Source organism: Chiloscyllium plagiosum, chromosome 33 (genome assembly GCF_004010195.1).
Source record: "Chiloscyllium plagiosum isolate BGI_BamShark_2017 chromosome 33, ASM401019v2, whole genome shotgun sequence".
NCBI classification, from domain to species: Eukaryota; Metazoa; Chordata; class Chondrichthyes; order Orectolobiformes; family Hemiscylliidae; genus Chiloscyllium; species Chiloscyllium plagiosum.
Genome location: NC_057742.1, coordinates 31,221,922 through 31,244,844, shown reverse-complemented (window position 1 = coordinate 31,244,844; position 22,923 = coordinate 31,221,922). Strand labels below are relative to the sequence as shown.

The following is a 22,923-nucleotide window of genomic DNA, read 5'->3' as shown; positions in this document are numbered from 1 at the left end:
CACTCTCAGAGGCTCACATCCTATTTAAGTACAGAGACTGTGCTGACAAGAAACCCATTTCAATTGTCCATCAACTTTGAACCAGAATGACATCTATGTAGAAATTCAGCCTATCACTGAAAGTTTCCTATCTGCGTACGCACGAAGGGTGCTGTAATTCAGAGTCACTGATCTTTTCTCTGTGGTCTCCACAAACTCAGTCCGCAGGGGAAAGATCTGAAAAAATGCTGGTGTTCCCAATATTCGCAGGGGACAATGCTCACGTTCAAGGTCAGTGGTATTGCAAACTAGGCAATAAAACACAGACTAGTATGCTCTGGCTATGAAGTAAAATCAATGCAGATTCTTGATTAGCTAATCATGAGTCAGGAGTGCTGGTACTGTTCAGACTGGCAATGATTATCCAAGCAACATTGACAAATTAAAATCGACTAGTTATTCATTTCAATGTACACTTTGGGATCTTGCTACATGCAGAACGGCAAGATATTGTCTACTCACCACACTTCACTCTAACCCACAGAATGAGCTTGCCTTGATGTGCCTCTGAGAGACATGGAGAAGTGTTTGGTGAGTTTAAGCAGAATAACTTGAGAAGTGATCAATTGAAATCTGTTTTGGTCACCAATTCAGTTCAACATTCACCATTCCCACCAGCAACACGCTCAAGTTGACTCTCACATGACGGTTCAGGGAACTCTGCCACTGATTTCCCACAGAATAAACTCCTGGGTCGAGTTCCATTGGGCAATTATGATTGCCAGCTTGGCATCTCCAATGGAAATGAGGAAGCGATCTTAGGACCAGTCATTCCATTCAAATCCCCAAACCAAGAGGTATTTATTTACTTCGGAAACTGTGATGCCCACACGCTCACATAGCCAATAACACACTGAACAAGAGGCAGTGAGGCAACAATCTCAAACCTGCCTGTATCCCACAACAACTCAACTTAATGGACACTTAACCAAATGGGCAGACTGGACCACGGTCAGCAGGTCTCCCCACAGACATAGATATGTAGTGGATACTCAACTGAGGGCCAAAATGGAAGGGAGAGGTACATGGGGACAACTGGCTTATTCTGAGCAATAATCTTTAATACAGCTACAAAAATAAGGAATGGCTGGTCCCAATAGGATTGCTGCAACCCAAATCCTCTCGTTAATTGCTCTGGTAGTATTACCATTCTTTATACTTCAGGATCAAAGCCTAAATTCTAAAACTGTGGCCTGACCTTTATGGAGTTGAGAGAGCTTAAGACTGAAAGCAAGAGGTGGCCACGCTTCAGTGGGCAGCAATTTGAGGTCAGAAGCTCAGCAGCACCACCTGCAGTGGTGCCATTTGTGGAGCTGCACATACAGCATTTATTTCTTTCTTTATTCTTTCAGGGGATGAAGGCATCGCTGACTTGGCAGCATTTCTTGCCCATCCCTAATTGCCCAGAGGGCAGTTAAGAGTCAACCACATTGTTGTGGGTCTGGAGTCACATGTAGGCCAGACCAGCTAAGGTTGGCAGTTTCCTTCCCTAAAGGACATCAGTGAACCAGATGGGTTTTTCTGACAATCGACAAAGGTCATCATTAGATTCTGAACTCCAGGTATTCACTGAATTCCACCATCTGCTGTGGCGGGGTTCAAATCCTAGTCCCCAGAATATTATCTGGATCTCAGGATTAACAGTCCAGCGATAATTCCACTAGGCTATCGCCTCCCCTGTGTGTTTAATTCTGAAGAAAAGTAATGAAAAGGATGAGGGTGTATCAATGGCTATGTAACCTCAAAGTCAATTCATTAGGGGGTTTTGGCGATGGGGTGGGGTGGGGGAGGGGGGTGCGGCAGCACCAGGGCTTGCCTGCCAGAGACAGGAAGGGATTACCTGAGGCCACAGGGATGACCATTACCAAGGGGGAATCATGGGTCAAAGAATGTGAAGGGAAGTCTGGTTCCTACATTCGCAGAGCTCACTGGGAGGCAGTGAGGTTTATCTGGTCATTTCCTCATGTGGCAGAGAGCCTTCGGTCACTGGAAAATGCCAGCAAAGCAAGGCAGACAACTAAGTGTTTTAACTGAGCTCCTCACGGAACCATGGGATCCCAACAGTGCAGAAAGGGTCCAATGAGTCTGTACCGACTCTCTAAGAGCATTGCACAGAGCAACCAAACCCTACCTCTCCCCTATCCCTGCAACCCTACATTTCCCAATGCCAATCTACCTAACCTGCACAACTTTGGACGGTGGGAGGAAACCAGAGCACCCGAAGGGGAGAACACACTACCACCTGTCAGATGGTAATCAGTCATCTTTCCTATTGCTGATAAACTGGCACGGCAGTGGAAAGGTAGCTGGTACACCAGCCTTCCCATGACAGTTCTCCAAACTTTTTGCCTCACAGCCTATATTTTAAGGACTGGTAAAACTCAGTGCAGTATTAATCACTCTCAAAACCTCAGAAGGGAATTAATTTATAAATATCTACTGATTTTCATCTCGAAAAGCTGGTCAGTTCCAGAATAAATCCTTTTATTTCTGATTATTTGTACACAAATCTCATCACATTGTTTATTGAAAGACAATGAAGCCTGGCAAAATATGAGTCACTTTTTTACCAATCAATTAACAAACAAACCGCTTCTGCAGGCTTGCAGAGTTACTGTAACTCTGATTGAGATGATTTATGATTTCCTGTGTAACAAAGAACCATTCAAAATAGTCTCAAATATAACCCATCCTATACATCAGATCTGAACAGGAAGTTAGCATCATGTATGCAGACAGAGGAAAGCAACTGTAGTGAAAATATCCATATATTTACAGAAATTAGTATTTATTACCAGGTTTGTCTTCCCTCTTGTGTCTATTTCTACATGGTCCAAGTAAAGTGCAGCCAAGAGGACAGTTCAACAACTATTCCCAAGGCTCTGGCTAGTAAGCAGAACACAAGTGTAACTTAGAATCACACTCTGACACACCTTCCCAGCTGTAAAAAATGCTGGCCTTCTACTCCCCCTGATTCCCCAGCACTGTGCTCCTTACAAGGAGACTTGTGGTAAGGAACTTGACAGTGAGATACATCTGACCCAAATATTTTATCCAGTTCATTCTGGCAATAATTTTAAATGATGGTTTCAGAGATTTTGAAGAGATAACGTATTATGGATGTCAACTGTCTAGAATCATAGAGTCCGTATAGTGTGGAAGCAGGCCATTCAGCTTATCAAGTCCACACTGACCCTCCAAAGAGCATCCCAACCAGACCCATCTGCTTCATTTCCCTTGGCTAATCCACCTAGCATGCACATCTTTGGATTGTGGGAGGAAATTGGTGCACCTGGAGGAAACCCACACAGACAAAGGGAGAATGCGCAAACTTCAGGCCGTCGTCAGAGGGTGGAATCAAACATGGGTCCCTGGTGCTCAGAGGCAACAGCCACCGTGCCGCCTATTCATAACACCATCATGCCTGTTTACTTTTGACGTTCAGCGGTCATTTGTTTTTTGTGAAGTGAAGGGTTAATGGATGTAGGCTTGCTAGCTGAGCTCTTCGAGGAGAAAGTGAGGTCTGCAGATGCTGGAGATCAAAGTTGAAACTTTATTGCTGGAACAGCACAGCAGGTCAGGCAGCATCCAGGGAACAGGAGATTCGACGTTTCGGGCACAGGCCCTTCTTCCTGAAGAAGGGCCTGTGCCCGAAACGTCGAATCTCCTGTTCCCTGGATGCTGCCTGACCTGCTGTGCTGTTCCAGCAATAAAGTTTCAACCTTGCTAGCTGAGCTGGAAGGTTCATTTTCAGACGTTTTGTCATCATACTCGGTAACATCTTCAGTGAGCCTCTGGACGAAGGGTTAATGCCACATTTTTAGCATTCACTAAGAATGTGATGTGCTGAAAAATCAGCATTTTCCCTTATTACTTGGGCCACATGTTTGACCCATTCACCATCATGAGTACCTATGGCAGAGTCTTGAAATGATCAGGAGAACATTAGTTTTCTTTGAAAAATTTACAAGTACATTTGACCTGGCATTTGAAGATCAATGTGTACTTCACCACACAGCCTCTAGCACAAACCGAGTGAAGTGCTTCTCTAACTCTGCTTCTCATTCAAGATGAATAACACAAAATGAATATCTTTCTTCCATGCCAGACTCCAAACAAGATCATTCATGAATTTACATATTCAAAGACACAACTAAATTCTCGATTGAATGAGTTTGCAATCCCCAGAGCAGCCATTTCATTGACAAAAGAGTCATAAATAGGTGAATATTCACTTCAAAGAAAAAAATCATCAAGACTAAAATTCACAGTTGGTAATCCAGTATTTTTTTTACTTTCTCTTTAGACTTTTGTGGAATTAAAGCATTAAAGGCAAACTGGGAGGAATTCAGGCATTGTCCAAATACTCTTGTGAAAACCATGGACAGATGTTAGTGACTGCATTTTTTTCATACTTTCAATGGCACAATTGTTAGTAGGTGCCTGACTGTGCTGCAATACCAACAAAGCATTCTGATGAAATCAGAACTCACAACAAAACAGAGTTAGGCAATTCGTGGTTTGAGCACCAACAATTGCATTAAAAAGCCATAACTCATTACAAGTCATGTATCATAGAGTAAATCATACAGTCAAGAAGGGAATTCTTCCCACACATAAACAGAAAAAGGGGCTTAGATTCACAGCAATGTACAAACAAGAACACTTTTTAAAAAAAAGTGTTTTGGAGATGCTGGTGTTGGACTGGGGTTACAAAGTTAAAAATCACACAATACCAGGTTATAGTCCAGCAGGTTTAATTGGAAGCACTGGCTTTCGGAGCACCGCTCCTTCCTAATGAAGGAGCAGCGCTCCGAAAGCTAGTGCTTCCAATTAAACCCGTTGGACTAAAACCTGGTGTTGTGTGATTTTAACTTTTTATAAAGTGAGTAGTTAGCGTCTGTAATGCACTGCCTGTAAATATGATGGGGGCAGATTCAATTCAGGCATTGAATAATCATTTGGGTGGACATAGTACTCATTGATACGGGGAAAGGCAGGAGTTTGGCACCAAGTAGGACTCAAAGGGGCCGAATGGCCTCCTTCTGCACTGTAACAATTCTGTGATTCTTTATGTGGAAAATAAATTAATTTTTACCAAAACAAAAAAATGCTTAGTGAACCATTCTCATTTGCAAAACACTTAGAGGGGAGACCCAGCTGACATGCTTCAAAGAAAGGGTGATTAAGATTGAAGCAAAAACATTACATCTTTTCTCTGAATCTGAAAACAAGCTCCTTTAAATTATTTTCTGTCCTACGTTATTCATTGTGAAATGGCATTAGTCCGGTCATCAATGCCTGCTGGCAAGCAGAGAGGGTGGGGGTATGAAGGGGGCGGAGGATTCAGCAATCACACCCATTCTCCGTTAAGAGCAGTTCCATGCAGGCAGAATGGGAACATGGTATTGCTCCTGCAACTTAGCCTCTTACCGATTGGAGTGTGAGTTCAGCATTTGTGGAGCTCAAGCCCATTGCTTCACAATACACAAAGTGAGGAATGAGCTGAGACAAAATGCTGGTTTCACTCTTCTTGCAAATGCTGCACGTTGGGCAACTGGACAGCAACATTAGCACATAAGACTCAACAAGAACTAGCCAATAACAAATGCTTAAACGATACTTGTGCAGAAGTAAATAAAAGCCCGATCAGGTGAAATTGAACTTGGACAGCGTTGTAAAGCAGATGAAAGCCACCTGCTGCTCAATACACTTTGACTTATACGATCAAACCTTCTCTGTCTTGACTAATGTCTCTTCTAAAACATTAAAGCATAGGAACAGAAATTAGGCCATTCAACCCATCAAGTCTCCTCTGCCATTCAATCATGACTGACAAGTGTCTCAACCCTATTCTCCTGCTTCCTCCCCATAACCCTTGATCTCCTTGACAATCAAGAACCTATCTATCTCAGTCTTAAATATATTCAACGAGCTGGCCTCTACAGCTTTCTGTTGGAATGAATTGCAGAGATTCCCCACTCTCTGGCTGAAGAAGTTTCTCCTTATCTCTGTTCTAAAAAGTCTTCTCTTTACTCTAAGGCTATACCCTCGGGTCCTAGTCTCTCTTACCAATGGAAACATCTTCCCACATCCACTCTGTCCAGGCCATTCAGTATTCTGTTAGGTCCACCCTCATCTTTCTAAACTCCATCGAGTACAGGCCCACAGTCCTCAAGCCTTCCTCATATGTTAAGCTTTTCATTCTTGGGGCTATTCTCGTGAACCTTCTCTGAACATGGTCCAGGGCCAGTACATCCTTCCTGAGAGATGGGGCACAAAACTGTGCACAATACTCCAAATGTGGTCTGATCAGGGCCTTATAGAGCCTCAGAAGTATATCACTATTTTTATTTTCAAGTCATCTCAAAATAAATGCCATCATTCGTGGGTGGCACAGTGGTTAGCACTGCTGCCTCACAGCGCCAGAGACCCGGGTTCAATTCCCGACTCAGGCGACTGTGTGTGTGGAGTTTGCACACTCTCCCAGTGTCTGCGTGGGTTTTCTCCGGGTGCTCCGGTTTCCTCCCACAGTCCAAAGATGTGCAGGTCAGGTGAATTGGCCATGCTAAATTGCCCGTAGTGTTAGGAAAAGGGGTAAATGTAGGGGAATGGGTGGGTTGCGCTTCGGTGGGTCGGTGTGGATTTGTTGGGCCGAAGGGCCTGTTTCCACACTGTAAGTAATCTAATCTAATCATTGCATTTGCCTTCCTAACTATTGACTCAACCTGCAAGTTTACCTTGAGCGAATCTGTCCCCTCACTCTTGAGTTTTTGGGATATTACTCACATGAAAACTGATGCAAAGTGATTATTCAGTTCCTCAACCACTTCCTTGTTTCCCACTATTATATCTCCAGTATTATTTTCCAGCAGCCTAACGTCAACTTTTGCCTCTCTTTCGCCTTTTATATATCTACAGTGACTCTTACAGTCTTCCTTTATATTACTGGTCAGCTTACCCTCATATTTAATCTTCTCGCTCCACATTTTTTTTGTGCCTCTCTTGGTCTTTGTAAGCTTCCCAATCCTCTGGTTACCCACTGCCCTTCACCATATTATCCACTTTCTCTTTTGCCTTTATTCTATCCCTGACTTCCCCAGTCAGCCATGGTTGCCTCATCCTCCCTGTACCATGCTTCTATTGCCTCGGGATGAATCTCTGCTGTGTTTATTATCCACTTTCTCTTTTGCCTTTATTCTATCCCTGACTTCCCCAGTCAGCATGGTTGCCTCATCCTCCCTGTACCATGCTTCTATTGCCTCAGGATGAATCTCTGCTGTGTTTCCTGAGTTATTCCCAGAAACTCCTGCCATTGCTATTCCTCTGTCTTTCCTGCTTGGCTCCTCTCCCAGTTAATTCTGCCCAGCTCCTCCCTCATGCCTCTATAGTTGCCTTTATTCAGCTGCAATACCATTCCTTCTGATTCTAATCTTCTCCCTCTCAAATTACAGAGTAAATTCAATTATATTATAATAACTGCCAAGGGTTCCTTCACCTTGTCAAGCCTGCCTCATTGCACAACACTAAATCCAGTATTGCCTGTTCCCTGGTGGGCTCCACCATACTCTACAAATTTATTTTCTTGTGAATCATTACCAAGCTGAATTTCCCAGTCCACCTACATACTGAAATCCCCCATGATCACTGAAACTTTGCCTTTCTAACACATCTTTTCTATCGCCTGGGTGCATCCAAACTATTGTTTGGAGACCTGTATTTAACTCCAACTATGGTTTTTTTTAAACATTTAGGGTTCCTCAGTTCTACCCGCATGTATTCTACACCATCTGACCCTACTTAGTTTCCTACTATTGACTTATTTTCATTTCTTACTAATAAGGCAACAGCAATCCCTCTGCCTACCTGCCTATATTTTCAATAGGATGTGTATCCTTGAACAGTCAGCTCCCAATCCTGATCCCCTTGCAGCCACGTGTCCGTGACACCCACCACGTCATACTTGCCAATTTTGATCAGCGCCACAAGCGGGTGTAGGACCATTCGGCGCAGCCACTTTGGCGCGAACGATTCAGCACGACTAGTTTGGCGTGACCCATTTCGGCGCAGACCCATTTCGGCACGAGCGATTTGGCTAAGCTCTTATTTATTCCTTTTCAGGCTTACTTACAAGCATTAATGAAAGCAATAAAAAGAAAAATATTGTTTATCCTCTTCAGTAAAAATGTTAAAAAGAAAATTAAAAATGAAAGAAATAAGGCAAATACAAAATTGTTGATGGCATTTTAATGGGTTTTATTTTATTTTAATAATTTGTATTTATTTTAATATATTTTAATAATTGTAGTTTAATAACTACTACTGAATAACTACATAACAGCTCTGCACCAAATGGGTCTGCGCCGAAATATATTTTATTTTAATATATCTTAATAATTTAAATAAATTAATAATTTTAATAATAGTAGTTTAATAACTACTACTGAATAATTACAAAACAGTTCTGCACCGAAATGGGTCACGCCAATCCGCTCGCGCCAAACTGGCTGCGCCGAATGGTCCCACTCCGGCCACAAACTCATTTACCTTATTCCTTATATTGCGTTCAGATATAAACACCTTCAGTCCTGTATGTACCTTCTCATTGGTTTGTCCAGTGTGCTTGACGTTTGATTGCTAATCCTTTCCAAACACACTCCTATTTGTGTCCGTGCTGGAGATTTTAATAACCTCTCCCAAGTTCTGTACTATTACCTCCTTCTTTAATCTGGGTTTTCCAATTTCGATTAGCCATTGTTCTATATAGACAAACAGCATTTAGTACTTCCATTCAATGCAGAGAACATTAATACTATTCCAGAGGTAACAGAAATGAAGTTAGGAATTTAAAACAATCGCCAGGGAACAACTACTGAGAAAAGAATTAGAACACCTGACAAGTCCCCTTCAGTTGATGAGATTTAATCCTTCAATCATTAAATGAAGAAGCCGTTAAGGTAGTAAATATATTGGTTTAATTTTCCGAAACATCTTACATTCTGGAAAAGTCCTAGATTGGAAAATAGCAAATGTGACTCCTGTATTGAAGAAAGGCCAGATTCAGAAAGCAGGAAACTACTGGACTGATGACTAAACATCAACCTTAGGAAAATGCTGGAATCTACTATTAACGAGTTTATGGCAGGGTACCTTGAAAATCTTAATGCGATCAGGCAGCTTCAACATGATTTTGTGAAAGGGAAATCACGCTGAACTTATTCATTTGAGTTTAGAGTCATACAGTACAGAAACAGACCTTTCTTCACTGTCCACAATACCACCAATTTTAATATCATCTGCAAACTTACTAACTATGCCTTTGAGAAAGTGGCAATCAACATTGATATAAAACTGCTGCTGCCCTTTGTAGGGTAAGTGGACGTAGCACACTTACATTTCCAGAAGGGTTCGGACAAGGTGTAAAAGAAATGCTCATGGTGCAGCAAGTAACATATGAGCATAGACAAGGGACTGATTGGCTAGTAGAAAGTACAGAGGAACCTCGATTATCCAAATACCAGTTATCCAAAAATTGGATTATCCGAAGGAAATCTCGAGGTCCCGATAGAAACATTACACCAAAGACGTGTTTCCAACACTGTATTGTTTTCAGTGATTAAACAGGCACTGTCGCCAAATGACTGACCTTCCACCCTCACTCTCTCCCCACACTTTCCCTGGAGTTCTACAGAGGGGTGCACCCTAAACCGCCTGGCTACGTGTGCGCGCGGGAGTGCGCACGCGCTATTTGGAGACGTACCCCACAAAGGCAGCAGCAATCTTATTGTTGGTGTCCTGTTCAGCTGCCTCGGAGAGGGGGGTGGGGCACTGCTGGATGGAGATAGGTAGTGGGCAGGGAGCAGCGTTGGACGGTTGGGGTTCAGGAGGGTGGTGTTGGAGGGGCGGGCGGGAGGGCAGTGTTGGACGGTTGGGGTGTGGTGTTGGACGCAGCAGGAGGCGTGTGGGGTTGGCCGCATGCTCGCGTGCTGTGTGCTTTTGCAGTCTCCTGAACAGGGAGCAGACTTTAAAAACTCCGAGTCCCAGAGGAAAGGCATTTAATCTATTAACCGAATAATCGATTATCCGAACGAAATAGTGCCCACCCAAGTCGTTCGGATAATCGAGGTTCCCCTGTACGGGGTATGCTTAAATGGGTCACCTTTGGGTTATGATCTGACTAATTGAGTGCCAAAGGGATTAGCACTGGGGTCTCAATTAGCTCTAATTTACATCAATGACTTGAAGAAAGGACAAAATGTGTGGTTGCTAAAACTGGGGAAGCCACAAAAACTACTGAGAAACTAAGTTGCGAAGAAGACATAAGGAACCCGCAAAGGGATAGAGGTTAAGCAAGTTGGCAAAAAATTGGTATATGATCTATAATGTAGGAAAATGTGAACTTATCCATTCTGCAGGAGGAATAGGAAAACAGCATATTACTGAAATCAAGATTGTAGGACTCTGAGATACAGAGGGATCTGGGTGCACCACTACATGAATCACAAAACAAAAATCAATAAGCACATACAGCAAGCGATTAGGAAGGTGGGTATGTGGAGTTGAGGCCAGAATCAGATCAGTCATGATCTGGTGTACTCTTACTCCTGATCATATGTAACTAATATTGGAAGCACATACTTGCTACTATTAACAGAGCAAATTATACATGCACTGATTTTGCATGTTAAAATTACATTAATTTCTTCTGGAACTGTTTTATATAAAGTATAGTCAGATCAAGTATAGCACAGTTTAAATATAGAGAAGAATTGCCTTTAAAATTGCCTCAAATTGTATTCTTGGGCTAGGGTAGATTAGAAAGAAAGGATAATTTTGCCTCTAATCTGCCTTATTAGTATACCTTTACTGAGGACAGTAATATCCTGGTAAACTAACATCTACATCATTTTACAAATGTTTTTAAACTGAGACAAGCAATGATAAAATAGCACCGTCAGGTTACCAAAAACGTACATAAAGTTTTTAAAAAACTGATCAAATAAATCATTAGACATGAGCAAATTGTCCATGGCATTGCCTATTTGTCAGTATTGAATATATTCTTTTTATTTTCAAGATGGCAACAGAACTCTGAAATTTCAGAAGATCACTCAAAGAGCCAAGTCTGAAGCCCGCAAGTACTGTCTGATTGATAGATGACATGCCCTATTCAGATGTGGGATCTCGACACAAGCAATTTACAGAATTGTGACAGGAGACAGAGAGGGAGAGGGAGAGAGGGAGAGAAGGGCTCTTGGGAAGTAGACGTTCCCTGCAGGCTTTTTAAAAAAACTATTTAAAGGCACTCTGTGAAAATACATGACCATCTGTCACATACAGGAAATGATACCAACACTGCTGGTGGTCACTAGGGTAAGATTGATCGGAGGCTAGCTTGTGTTTTCTTTCCCCACAGAATGATTTAACCTCTTCCCTGAGCAGGATAATGTAGCAATGCTCCTTCAGCTCGAACAGTGAAGACCATTCCCTACCAACAATTCCATTGCCAAAGTTTGTAATTCCAGGAGACTCTGTCAGACAGAAAATCATTTTATGGGTGTGCATTCCACCAATGCACATGCTCCTGACAGGGAGCCTGAACAGATCAGCAGCTCAAAGTGTAGTTCTATACTTTGCCAGCAAGTCGTGTGCATTGCAAAACGAAAGGCACTCGTTTTAATATGACTTTTGCAGACACTGTCTCACTTACGTGGTGTTTTGTTGGCATGCCATGGAGCAGAATTTGTCACAAAGCCAGACTTTGCTGCAGTGACGATTAGCCAGGTTCCCAGACGGTATTGTAATGTGATCAGAGCCACTCCATCTTTATCAGTGGTTCCTGTGGCTAACCAGGACTGATTTGTGTAAATGTCAATCGCAGCCCCCGTCAGGGGTGAAAGGTCGCCGTTATCAAAGACTTGAACTTTTATAGACACCTCTGCAAAGGAGAGGAAAGGCAGCGTGTTAGTATTCAGAGTATACATTACATTCAGCATAAATGGACATGAAACAGCTTCAACCTGGAAGTTCACATCAAAATTCACGGGAGCGCTGTCACTCTCTGTTGCCATGACAGTCTTGCACCAACTATGGACAGCAGAAAAGCCGGAGGTAATGAGCTCATGAAATAGCTGAAATTACCACAGAACATTAGATCTTAACGCAGCACTCCAGCTGTCTCATGTAATCAGGGACACCTCAGTGTGGGGCATCTCCGGATTTCAGGAATAATTTTCATTGACAACTGTCCAATAGCTTTTCCCAAAATGATGCACAACCTTGCAGACAGAAGGAAGGAGCAGGGGAGAATTCTGCCTTCAATAAGAAAGCCTAGTGCTACAGACATTAATTCAACGTGTCTATGTGTATCAGAATTATTATCAATGCATCCCATTCACAGACACTTTCAAACCACTTTGAACTGCTTTATCGTGCTCTGTTCCTGAAATACCATCTATCCACCACTTCCCACCCGCACTTTATAGGGCACGTTTTCATTTAGTCAGTGGTTCAGAAAAGATATACAAGGATGTTGCCGGGGTTGGAGGATTTCAGCTATAGGGAGAGGCTGAATAGGCTAGAGCGGTTTTCCCTGGAGCGTCGGAGGCTGAGGGGTGACCTGATAGAAGTTTATAAAATCATGGATTGGGTAAATAGACAAAGTCTTTTCCCTGGAGTGGGAGAGTTGAAAACCAGAGAGCATAGGTTTAGGGTGATAGGGGAAAGATTTAAAAGGGACCTAAGGGGCAACTGAATCACACAGGTGGTGGTGAGTGTATGGAATGAGCTGTCAGAGGTGGAGGTTGGTAAAATTACAACATTTAAAAGGCATCTGGATGGGTATATGAATAGGAAAAGGTTTAAAGGTATATAGTCCAAGTGCTAATGAAAGGGACTAGATTAATTTAGGATATCTGGTCGGCATGGACGAGTTGGACCGAAGGGTCCGTTTCCATGCTGTACACCTCTATGACTAACTAATTTCTCAGCCCAATGCGCAAGTCCTTTGAGTGCCACATGAAGACTAGCTTGACATGGTGCTGCATCTTGTCCTTGAGCTTGGTCACATATATGTGCACCTCATCAATTATTCTCTTGGGGAAGGAATGAGTGTAATGGATTGCTACAGAGTTTCATTGACAGCCTTTGGTGCAGACTCAATGGGCTAAATAGCCTCTTTCTGCACTGTAGGGAGCCTATGACAGCTATCTGGCTTTCTCAAGGCCTTGACCATTTTAGCGTGGGCATTGTAAGGCTCCTACATCTGTGGCAGGCAGCAGGTGTAACCTGCATCTTTTATTGCCACCTCCTGAGAGTTCCACAAAATTATCCATCCCAGAAGTTGCCTTTCTACTCTCAGTCTCCTTGTACTTGGATTTCTAGGAATTGGATAGTGAACCGGGAATCCATCCAACTTTCAATTCTGCAGAAGTTTTGTCTAGTTCACTGTTGGCCCAGCCTCTCTTCAGCTGCTTCAAATGGCTCCAAATTGCAGCTTGTGGCTGACTCTCATGAGCCTGCATTCTGCCACGTACTGAAGGGCCTGATATTAAATTGCACTTTTCCAGAGAGAGGTTCCAAGAAACTGTTGATGGCAACACGTCCAGGAAGCTTTCAAAAACCTGAAGGAATGTTCAGTTAATCCCTTGAGTAAACACAAGGAGTAAAATCCAGGCATAGTTTCCCTGCAGTTGTCTCCTTCAAGCTTCATATGGCACAGGAGGTGGACATTTGGTCCAGCATGCCTGTGCTAGCTCTTTAAAAGGGCAATCCAGTAAGTCTCACTATCCTATTCTTCCTAAATTACAGCCCTTCTATGCTATGTGTGCTGATATTTAAGAAAATAAATATGATTTATTGTCATTTTTGATGCATCTCATTCTGTAGCAAATTGGGGATACAGACTATCACCAGGGAAATCTCCCAGAAAGAGTTACAGACCCAATGATCAGGGAGAAGAATTCATATAAAAAAAGGGAGACATTCATTAACTCAGTGCTCTAGTCATGAAATCTTCACTTGTTCTGCACGATCCTGGCTCAGTAACTCCAATAAAACAACTCCCCGATGAGGTAATCAGCAACTCATCATCTCATCCCAAAAATATACAAAAACCAGAGGGCAGCTTCATAAATAAAAAGGATTGTTAGTTCAGCTGAAGGAAAGAAAAGACAGAAATTCCTGAAGAGCTACATAACATCTGCCATCAGCACCTATACACCCTTCATAGGCCAGGAATTGCTTTCAGGAGTAGTGACTGTTTTGTGTAGACAAATACGGTTGACCGCTCAACAGTTATCTAAAAGGTATTTTGGAAATGTAAAATATACCTTGGTGCTTCACAGAAGAGTTAACAAGCAAAAAGAGACAGTACAACAAAGCAGAATAGTTGATTTTCAATGTGATCATTGAAGGTTACGCTTCACTCATCTCACTGGATCCTCGAGTACAAATAAGTCAAAATCAAATGTCAGCCAAGCAACTGTATACGGAGTGACCCTTAAATCCCTTGAAGCAACAAATTGGGAAGGAAGATGCTGAAATCCCTCATAATTCACTATAGCCATCTTTTTGAATTTGGTATTGATGGATGTCTCCCCTCCAATCAGCTGCAAGAATTGGAGGAAACAAGCCGTGAATTTACAGAGTCACAAAGTAGCTTACATTTGGACAGGAAATGTTATGAAGTTAGTTGTCAGTGAGGTTATGCTAGGAAGCAGTTTTTGAAAGCCAGGCAAACTGATTCATAATAAGTACTTGAATGGGTGTGGCACCTTTCACTATCTTGGAATACCTCAACATGTTTTACAGGCATTGAAGTACTTTTGAAGGCAACCACTGTTAAGATCTGAGAAACATAGCTACTGACTTGACACATCAATGCCCTACACATAGCACAGAGATGAACGACCAGGTAACCAGTTTATGGCATGGTTGGAGGCTGCGGTTGGGGGTGGGGTGGGGGGGGTCCCAACATTCTTCCCTCACCGCCCCATGTTGTACAAATTCAGTGCACCCCACACTGCAAAAATATTTTACAGTAAGATAGATACATTTACATATGTAATTATAGAATCCCTACAGTGTCGAATCAGGCCGCTCAGCCCATTGAGTCCACACCTACCTTCCAAAGAGCATCCCACCCGGACCCAACCCACTTTCACTCCTGCATTTCCTATGGCTAACCCACCCACCCTGCATATCTCTGGACACTACGTGCAACTTAGCAAGGCCAATCCACCGAACCTGCACATCTTTGGACTGTGATAGGAAACTGGAGCACCCGAAGGAAGCACACGCAGACACGGGGAGAATGTGCAAACTCCACACAAACAGTCACCCGAGGACGGAATCAAACCCTGGTCCTTGGTGCTATGAGGCAGCAGTGCCAACCACTAAGCCACGGTGCCGCCCATAATACTGCAAAAAGGTTGATTAATTAATCTCCTATGCTACATTGAGAGAGATTGGAAAGTAGAGACAAGATGTCTTTTTTATTCATTCATGGGAAGACCAACATTCATGGTCCATCACAACTTTACCTAAGGAGGTGGTGGTGTCACCTTCTTGCACCACGACAATCCACATGGTAAATGTATACACTCAGTGCTGTTTGGGAGGAAGTTCCAGGATTTTGATCCAATGCCAGTGGAGAATTGCCTATATATTTCCAAGTCAGGATGCCATGTGACTTGGGGAGATACCTATGGCTGTTCCCATGCACCTATTTTCCTTGGTCTTTGTGTTGGGGCGTGCTGTCAAAGGAAACAGAGTTGCTGCAGTGCATCTTGTAGATGATACACAATGCTGCCAAGGTGAGGAGGGATGGAATTGATGAGGAGTTTCCAGTTGCTTTGTTCTGGATAGTGATGAGTTTCCCGATTGTTGGAGCTGCACTCATCCAGGCGAGTGGCGAGTATTCCATCAGACACAGTTGGAGAGTAATACAGCACAGAAACAGATCCTTTGGTCCAACTCATCCATACCAACCAAGTTTCCCACTTGCTGCAGTTGGCCTATATTCCTCCCAACCTTTCCTATTCATGTACCTGTTCAAATGTCTTTTACATGTTGTAACTGTACCTGCATCCAGACCTGTACTTTGTAGCTGGTTAATGACAAGATTTTGTATCCTGCTAAGAGGATGATGGTGGTCTTAAAATATAAACTAGTTGATGCACTGGTTTTATGGAACTAAGAAACATTTATCCATGAGAATGCACAAATTGTTAGATTTCATCATACTGCCATTAAGATGCTGGTTAACATAAATTAGCAGCTAAATTGGGGAAACAATTTTGAGAACACGAATCAGTGTTGGAGTTACCAAGCTTCTTATGTGAAGGAATGATTTATTGCAAAAGAATGTAGAGTTACATTTTTTGAATAAGGGAAACCACCTCTATCAAACACACACAGAGACCCATAGACAAAAGAACTGGTTATTTCACAGAGATGTTTTAAAATCACATATTCACTTGAATGCCTTTAATGGTAACTAGAAATTAAGTGCAATCGTATTTGTTCCATTATTGTAAGTCAGATGCTAATTAACACCAGATATAACCCAAAATTCCACAGGTGTAGCAAAGAGGAAGCTCTCCTTTGGTGATTCTATTGTTGCTCTGGATTGTTTATTATTTGCTGAATTCAGCTCCTGACCAAATGAATAGAGATAATCTGCTTTGTTTTGATGCAGCAGGGGATAGTTCCAACAGTGTCTCTCTGTGTCCTATCTCTGTGTGTGCAGACTGTCTTGCCTCCAGCTGCTCTGAAGCACCAGAATACCCTCCAAACATAACTACCCACCTTTCATCACTGTGCTGATGAGCTTTACATTGACATCCAAAATGCCAATTGAATGGAAAAATCAGAACAGCAACCTATGACCAAGGGTGGGAGTTAGACAGAGATTATTTTCAGTGTCACCTTGGTGGATTCCTTGAAGTTTGAAGGTGGATCACATGATAAACTCTGGCTTGAGGGACGACTGCTGGTCAGGACATTTGGTGAACTTCACAGTTCTTTAAATAATGCCATATTAGTGAACATAGGACTGAATTTAGTGATCTCAAGATCTGGACTTCTAATCCAGAGTCTGGAACACACTGCCAGGGCAGTGGTGGAGGCAGACACAAGAGGACAGTTTAGGGACTTTTAGATAAGAACATGAATCTGCAAGAAATGGAGGGTTATGGACCAAGGGCAGTCAGAAGGGATTAGTTTAATTTGGCATCATGTTCATGGGCCAAAGGGCCTGTTCCTGTTCTATGCTCTAGAATAAGAGTTTATCATCATTTTACTATTTGTGGGGAATTTCCCCAAGGTCTAGTCTGATTGGTGGCAATGCTGATGGTATAACTGAGATCAGGAATCTGACTTTGAAACCTTCCAGCCACGTTAGAACTATCAACTATTTGCCACGTACAAATGCCTGCCATCTTTCCGACATTTCAAAAGCATTATTTCACCCTGGGAGCTTGAGGTTTGATATAAATACAAATTATTTCTTATTTGTTTTTTCCCTTCACATGAACAACCTGAATTTCCTGGATTGCCCACCTGACATACGCTGCAGCAATGAAGGGAACCATTATCCAGTTACACTGATGCTCAAGTTTTAATTTTAATTCATACATTTTGGGCCCACCCTGAAGCCCATTCCCTCCTCAAATGTATTCCCTTGATTTCTGCAGGAAGTCATTCTAGTTTCACTGGCAGATTTCCCCACCACGTAAATGAACATCTAACATGGTTGAGTTCATGCTGACCGCAGTCAGGCTGATCAAAGGTGATGTCATAGCCAAGTTTAACATTGTCCTGAATTTTCAGTTAATTATTCATCCTGATCTGACTGTTGATTAGATGCGAGCCAGACACTTGGTTCAAATTCAGTCTCCAATGTGGCACAACAATTGAAATCAGAGCATGACAGCAAGGAGCTATACGTTTTGCTCTTCACATTTTACATCCACACCCAGTAGGGGGTCACCAAGTAGCGATTAGAAAGATCCTGTTTTTGTCAGCAATGACTCTGGTCCTCTTTACACGTGATATGTTTGTTTCTTAATCAACCCAAAATCTACAGTCAACTGTTTCTGTCAAATTTGGAATGAGCTTTGCAAAAGAAAAAGTCCAACCAATTTGCTCGATTCACTTCAGAGCTACAATGAACAAGCAGAATACAACATGGATTTAAGGGCTGGAAGAGAAACAACTGCCTTTTTTGAAAGAAAGTGCTGGCTGGTCAAGTTGTGCATCCCTAGAATTTTCTGGGTTTTTAAACATTTCTTTATTTTTCTTGTCGGCTGACTATGGCCTGAAGTGGCCGGAAGGTATTCAGAGTCTGATTCCTGATCTCAGTTGTACTATCAGCAGTGCCACCAAACCAGACTAGACCATGAGGAAATCAGAAGGGTAATGAATAAAGGGTAAATGAACACAGGGTAATTACCTTCCTACATTGCGTAACGTAATAATAGCAAACAGCAATAGAATAATTCACGTTGAGGACTGGAAACTAAATCATCCATTAATTTTGCCAGACGTTGGCACTTGCCCTACAACACCAGAGGTGGTGATGAATTTTTTTTTTAAATTTCACAAATAAACTGGACTTATGTTAATATAAATAAAGTGCTGGTAAAACTCAGCAGTTCTGACATCGTCTGTGAAGACAGAAATGGAGCTAATGTTTTGAGTTTTCTTCAGAAGTGAACATACATAGGCAATGTCTGGATCAGTGGTGCTGGAAGAGCACAGCAATTCAGGCAGCATCCGAGGACAGGCAAAATCGATGTTTCGGGCAAAAGCCCTTCATCAGGAATAAAGGCAGAGAGCCTGAAGCGTGGAGAGATAAGCTAGAGGAGGGTGGGGGTGGGGAGAGAGTGGCATAGAGTACAATAGGTCAGTGGGGAAGGAGATGAAGGTGATAGGTCAGGGAGGAGAGGGTGGAGTGGATAGGTGGAAAAGGAGCTGGGCAGGTCGGACAAGTCCGGACAGGTCAGGGATCGAGTTGCTGGAGGTTAGAAACTAGGATGAGGTGGGGGAAGGGGAAATGAGGAAACTGTTAAAATCCACATTGATGCCCTGGGGTTGAAGTGTTCCGAGGCGGAAGATGAGGCGTTCTTCCTCCAGGCATCTGGTGGTGAGGGAGCGGCGGTGAAGGAGGCCCAGGACCTCCATATCCTCGGCAGAGTGGGAGGGGGAGTTGAAATGTTGAGCCACGGGGCGATTTGGTGGATTGGTGCGGGTGTCCCACCCACCCATTGTACTCTATGCTACTCTCTCCCCACCCCCACCCTCCTCTAGCTTATCTCTCCACGCTTCAGGCTCTCTGCCTTTATTCCTGATGAAGGGCTTTTGCCCGAAATGTCGATTTTGCCTGTCCTCGGATGCTGCCTGAATTGCTGTGCTCTTCCAGCACCACTGATCCAGAATCTGGTTTCCAGCATCTGCAGTCATTGTTTTTACCTCATACATAGGCAATGGCCTAGTGATATTATCGCTAGACTGTTAATCTAGAGACTCAGGGAATGTTCCAGGAACCAGGGTACAAATCCGTCACAGCGGATGGTGGAATTTGAATTCAATTTAAAAAGAAAATCTGGAATTAGGAGTCTAATGATGACCACGAATCCATTGCTGATTGTCAGGAAAAAAATCCATCTGGTTCGCTAATGTCCTTTAGGGAAGGAAACTGCCATCCTTCCCTGGTCTGGCCTAAATGTGACTCTAGATCCTTAGCAATGTGGTTGACTCACAACTGCCCTCTGGGCAATTAGGGATGGGCAATAAACGTTGGCCTGGCTAGCAACACACTCATCCTGTGAATGAGTTTTTAAAAAAAACTAACTGTTTTTGTCTCTCCATAGACACTACCGCACCTGCTCAGTTTCTGCAGCATGACCAACTTTTCTTTCAGGTTTCCAGCATTCACACTATTTTGCTTTTATTTTAGTGATTTTAAGCTTGAATTCCACCAAGAGCTCAAAAGGAATGATTCTATTTATCTGAAGTCTGCTTTTCCTCATGGCTGTACTCTCGCACAGTGTCAGAAAGCTGTAGGTTGAACAGCAGCTGGGGATGAGAATGTGTAATCCAAGCTGACACTTTGGTGCAGTACAAAGGACTGCATAGTTAGCAAAGCTCAGAGTCATACAGCATGGAATCAGACCTTTTGTTCCAACCAGTCCATGCCAAACATAATCCCAAACTAAACTAGTCCCACCTGCCTGCTCCTGGCCCATATCCTTCCAAACCTTTCCTATTCATGTACTTACCCAAGCGTCTTTTAAATTTTGTAACATCCACCACTTCCTCAGGAAATTCATTCCACCCTCTGCGAAAAAATATTTGCCCCTCATATTTTTTCAAATCGCTCTAGTCTCACCTTAAAAATATGCCCTCAGTCTTGAAATTCCCCATCTTAGGGGGAAGACAACTACCATTAACTCTATCTATACACCTCACTATTTTATAAACCTATATCAGGTCACCTCTCAACCTCCTATGCTCCAATGAAAAAAGTCCCAGCCTTTTTTAATAACTCAAATCTTCTGTACTGTGCAACATCCTGGTAAATCTCTTCTGAATCCTCTCCAATTTGATAATATCATTCCTATAATGGGGTGACCAGAATGGTACACAGTGTTCCGGAAGAGGCCTCAGCAATGTTCTGTACAAGCTCAACATGACTCCTCAACTCCTATACTCAAAGGACTGAGCAATGAAGGCAAGTGGGCTGTACACCTTTTTACCCATCCTGTCTGTACGTGACACAAACTTCAAAGAATTATCTATCTGCACATCTCTGAGATGAGACATCAAACCAAGGTTATATCATCCCTTCTGAGGTGCCCGTAAAAGATCCAGAGGCAGACATTTTGAAAAGCAGCAGGGAGTTCCAAATGGTAGTCATTAACCAGTGCCACTAAAACTTGACTCATTTATAGATAGCCTAATCAACACATTATGCCACACCTCTGAAGCAAGTAGCACTAGATCCCGGGGTCTCCTGGCTCAAAAGGTAGGGATACTACCACTGCACAAAAGCTCCCTTACACTTTTTGCTAGTCGGATATATAAAAAAAAGGGATAGAATAAAGGTCGGGTGGGGGGAATTAAGTTCAAATCAGCCACTGAATGGCCCAGCATTCTCCAAAGGGCAGAATAGCTTACTGCTGTTTTTCGTCATTATCTGGGGAGCCAGCGAGTTAGCCTCCACATTTCCTCCATTATAACAGTGATATATCTCACAATTATCTTCAAGTCATGAAAAGCACCAAATATATGCATGCTGTCTCCCTTACTGAACTCAGCACTAATTATCTCAGACACCTCATCACAAGGACTTTAATTCCAATTGGCAGTTAATTACATTAAACCTATAACAAGTGTCTGTGGAAATGAGTCAATCGCAGGTTTCCAGATGGGTTATGAAAGCACCATGAATACACAATTTGATCCCATGGGATACAAACAGAAACACAGAAGTAATTAAAGTAACAGGACCACCATATATAGGACTTGTTAAATAAGTGAGCTTTTCGGGGTGGGAGAAGGTATCCTGGTACAATTCATTCAGAAAAATAAATGCTCTTATCACCGTAAAAACAAAAACATATGATATGCACAAAGGGGAGAAAAGGAAACCTCAAAAGGTTAATGAAAGCCACATGTTCCCACCACAGAACTTGCTAAAACCACTTCCTGAACATTAAACACCAAATTTGGCCCTTTGGAAATTAACTCAAAATAGTCCTTACAGCAACGGTATTTTTATTTTGAAAACAAAGCAAAACAAATCTGAAACACATTTGTGTAGACACAAATGGACAGACACTTGAACCTGCAAAAATAGTGCATGATTTTAACTGGTATCATCAACAACAACTTGTATTTATGTAACATCTTTAATGTAGCGAATAATCTCAAGGTATTTTACAGTACCAAATTTGGACAAAAATCAACACTGTTTTAAAAGATGGGGCATTAAAACGTGACACAGGACGGTTTTAAGAAGTACTCAAAAGGAGGGGGGGGTAGAGAAACAGTATTCCAGACACTGCAGACCAGACAGCTGAAGACACAGCCATTATTAGTGGAGAGATGAAAATCAGGGAGACCGTGAGTTAGAATTGCAAGAATGCAGATTCTCAAAGAGTTGCAGGACTGGATGAGCTGAAAGAGATATGGTGGGGCAAGGTAAGGTAAAATTAATAAAGGCTGGCCTCAAGTTTTCACTCTGAATTAGGAAAAAGAACATTGGAATCACAGTTTAAGGGTTGCAAAGATATAGGAGTGGGAGACAGGCAGGCAATTTGAAGGTGATAGAGGTAAATAGTTTTTGTCATGGTAGAGATATGAGACTGGACGTTCTATGCAGGCTCAAACAGAACATTCAGATTGTAAATAATCTGACTCAGACTGAAACTGTGGCTTAAAAGTAGCAAAGATTCCTTATTTCAGTCAAAATCTCAGTTAAATAAAAGGGCTGAGATTTGAGAAACAATTACACTGATATTCACAGCCAACTCCTGTTGGGATGTTACTATGACCTAAGATACTGTGCTAGGAGCACTAAATCTTAAAAATGACACACAGAAAAAAGCTCTCAAAAATCCAAGCTAACTTAGAATCAGGTTTGTTTCTAACAATATCACTCAAAGTCTGGAATTATACAGAGTAGAAGACATGAGGTTAGGATGATTTAAGAGTTTTCACATAATTATGCACTAAAGCACCATGTGGTGTATCGTGCCTGTGTTGACGCTTTGCTAGAGCTTTGTAGTTAATCCCAATTGCGTACTCTTTCTCCTTTGTGTAAAATACACAATAAAACATTGATGGAACACACCGAGAATCCTGTGATACTGCTGAAGT

At 42.4% G+C, this 22,923-nt stretch overlaps 1 protein-coding gene across 3 annotated transcripts in view; it reads right to left on the bottom strand.

The window, feature by feature from the left end:
* Nucleotides 1–22,923, bottom strand: part of fam171a2a (family with sequence similarity 171 member A2a) — a 310,310-nt gene that overhangs the window by 180,778 nt on the left and 106,609 nt on the right. For 2 of the 3 annotated variants that reach the window (XM_043675235.1, XM_043675236.1), the window contains one exon: nucleotides 11,750–11,977. In XM_043675235.1, coding sequence (XP_043531170.1) covers nucleotides 11,750–11,977 — 228 coding nt within the window. Of the gene's footprint in view, nucleotides 1–11,749; nucleotides 11,978–22,923 lie in introns of those variants that run through there. The other variant, XM_043675237.1, reaches the window with a different exon arrangement.